Below are 3,275 nucleotides of genomic sequence, written 5' to 3' on the forward strand. Positions count from 1 at the left end.
TTAATACAGTTGATACTTGGATGCTTGTTTTCGATTTGTCTTTGAACCCTAGTACTTTTATATTATTTTATATCATTCGTTCATTAGAACCCATGGTGACGATGAGTTCGGTTATGAACTAATCGTTATCGTGGGGTTCTAACGGATTTAATTATGGATTTATATAGTTAATTTGTTCAATATCTTGGTGTGTGGTGATTGATTGATATCCTAGTATTGGTTGTGCTTATTCGTCTTATGTGCGTAGATAACATATAAGATAACGTGTTAATCTCTATTGAACCGATAGTGAATATAGAGATTTAGAACTTGCCATGCTAGCATAGGTTTATGTATTTATTATGCATGATTCATAGGTAATTTTAACCATCTTACTTGCCTTATGTAATCACGATAGATAACTTGTTCATTAAACCTTTATGTTGTTAAATTCTATAGACATATAGGGTCTCAACATAATTGGTGTCTATTCAGCTTCTATCTCTTTTGTGGATGTCTGGTAGTAGGGTATTCATACAACGAAAGTTGGTGTTTACTAGTTTCGTGTTATCTGATTAGTTGTCATCACCATTGAATGCTAAGGTTAGGAACAATGACTTTGAATGAAGTATTTAATAAAGTTAGAACCCCATGTTTGTCTCATATAAGTAATTCAACCTCAATTTTCTTAGTTAATGCTATTTAGTATAATCTCTTAGTTTAATCAAAACCCAATTTGTTATTTGTCTTAGCATTGAGCGATAACCATACATTGTTGCATAGGTGCATAAATTGAACTTAACCTAAACCATTCTCTGTGTGAACGAATCTGATTTATATCTTATACTACTTGCGAATGCGTATACTTGCGTGAATTTAAGCGCGTGTTTTTGCCCTAACAGAGCCATGTATGTGATTTCATTTTAACTAGAAATTTTGGAAAAGATTCGATGTGTTCAAGAGCAAGTAATGAACCACGAGAAAGATAAGTTGACAGGAGAGGAAGTTAAAGCTCAAAAGGATGAAAATGGAATATATCGCGTTAACTAACACATTTGGATACCTAATATTGTGGAGCTAAAGCATGAGATTTTACACGAAGCGCATAACTCCAGATTTTCAATTCACCATGGAAGTACAAAGATGTACAAGGACTTAAAAGAGAGTTATTGGTGGCCAAACATGGAAAAGGAAATCGCAGAATGGATAAGTTAATGCTATACGTTTCAAAGAGTAAAAGCGGAACATCAGGGACCGAGTGGACTGCTTTAGCCACTAGATATACCTGAATGGAAATGGGAACATATCGCGATGGATTTCGTAGTAGGTTTGCCAAAGACCAAGTCTAATCATGATGCGATTTGGGTGATAGTCGATCGACTGACAAAATTAGCACATCTCTTGCCTATCAACAAAAGATTTTCATTGGAAAAGTTGGTCAAATGGTATTTGGATGAGATTTTGATGCGTCACGGAGTTCCAGTGTCTATCGTGTCCAATAGAGATCCGAGATTCCACTCAAGATTTTGGTGACAATTTCATGATCATTTGGGAACTAAATTGAAAATGAGCACGGCGTATCATCCGCAGACTGACGGAAAAAGCGAAAGGACAATTCAAATGATCGAGGATATGTTACGAACCCGTGCTTTGGATTTTAAAGGAAGTTGGGATGATCATCTGCCATTGATTGAGTTTTTCTACAACAACGGTTATCACGCGAGTATTGGCATGCCGCCTTATAAAGCATTGTATGGAAGAAAATGTAGATCCCCAACATATTGGGACGAGGTTGGTGAGTGCAAACTAATTGGCCCAGAGCTAGTTCAACAAATGACAGAGAAAGTGGAAGTGATTCATAAAAGGTTGATTGCTGCTCAAGATCGACAAAAGAAATACGCGGATCAAGGTCGGAAGGATATGCAATTCGAGCCTGGAGACAAAGTGTTGTTAAAGATATCTCCGTGGAAAGATTTATCCAGATTCGGGAAGAAAGGAAAGTTGAGGCCTAGGTATATTAGACCTGTCGAAGTGCTTAAACAAGTCGAAAAAGTGGCTTATGAGTTAGCGTTACCTCCGCAGATGCAACATCTTCATTCCGTGTTTGAGGTTTCTCTTCTAAAGAAATATAATGTTGATGTAAGCCATGTGATCGAATTAGAACCAGTGGAAATACAACAAGATCTGTCTTATGTAGAACAACCAGTTCGAATCTTAGATCGCAAAGGAAAAGCGCTCAAAAATAAAGTTGTACCTCTAGTTAGATTGTTGTGGAGAAATCCTAAAGTAGAATAGTCAACTTGGGACTTAGAGAGTGAAATGCAAGAAAAGTATCCCATCTATTTGCTTAGACTAGATTCTGGGGACAAAATCATTTTAAGGGGGGTAGATTATAGCGACGAGGAATTTCACGACGTGATTAGGTGAATAAAGTAAAATTCTGTGGTGTAATTATAAATTATGTGATTAAATAAAGGGTTAAATGATTTTGTTGGTTAATTGTCTTTATTGTATATTAGTAACTGGGAACATAAAATGACCCATTCCAGTTTGATGAGTCAGCTTGAGGGATAAGCTGTGTTGTCGGGTCGTCAGGTTGAACGAAACCCGTCTTAAAAAGAGATTAAGGTATTTAAATATGAACTATGTGTTATTTTGTGAAATAGGAATGTTTAAGTGAGTAATATATTTTAGTGATGTGTCAGTTGATATAAAGAGAATGATTGAGAAGCGTAATTGAAATTGCTCAACGTCGAGCCGTCAGACAGGACGCGACCCGTTACGCGAAAAGTGGTTATTAATTAAAAAGGGGAATTCTTATGATCGAATGCGTTACGATATGAGTCGTGATATGTGAATACGTTCTATTGCATGAAAATATGCTTGATTATGTGCTCTGGTTATTTTTAAATGATTTAAGGAATTTATTTGATTTAAAATAAGGTTTATTGAACCTTTATATATTTTTATAAAATTATCCGAGTATAGTCAAAGCGTGAAATTTATTTTGTTTTCTTCAAAATAGTCCTAAAGACTTTTTAAAAATGATAGATGAAATTATTTGGTGATTGATGTATTTTAAAATGATTTTATCGAGTTATAATTCTATTTTGAGCGCATCTTGTAAAATTCATGGAAACTAAACCGTACGCTCAAAAATTATTTTAAAAATATGTCTAGAAAGCTAATTTCGAGCTCTATATTCTAAAATTGTTATTCGTGACATTTTTATCTTTTCTGAGAGGGTTGTGTATTAATTAAATTTGTTTTGAGTTAAATAAAAAGAAGATTCTAGA

At 34.7% G+C, this 3,275-nt stretch overlaps 1 protein-coding gene across 1 annotated transcript; it reads left to right on the forward strand.

Annotated features, from left to right (window-relative positions):
* The first annotated feature begins 1,812 nt into the window (after positions 1-1,812).
* Positions 1,813-2,274, forward strand: LOC141695523 (uncharacterized). The gene has a single exon (XM_074499762.1). It carries the CDS (start codon positions 1,813-1,815, stop codon positions 2,272-2,274), a length of 462 nt encoding a protein of 153 aa, XP_074355863.1.
* Positions 2,275-3,275: the final 1,001 nt, after the last annotated feature.

The sequence above is a fragment of the Apium graveolens genome, chromosome 11 (assembly GCF_009905375.1).
Source record: "Apium graveolens cultivar Ventura chromosome 11, ASM990537v1, whole genome shotgun sequence".
NCBI lineage: Eukaryota > Viridiplantae > Streptophyta > Magnoliopsida > Apiales > Apiaceae > Apium > Apium graveolens.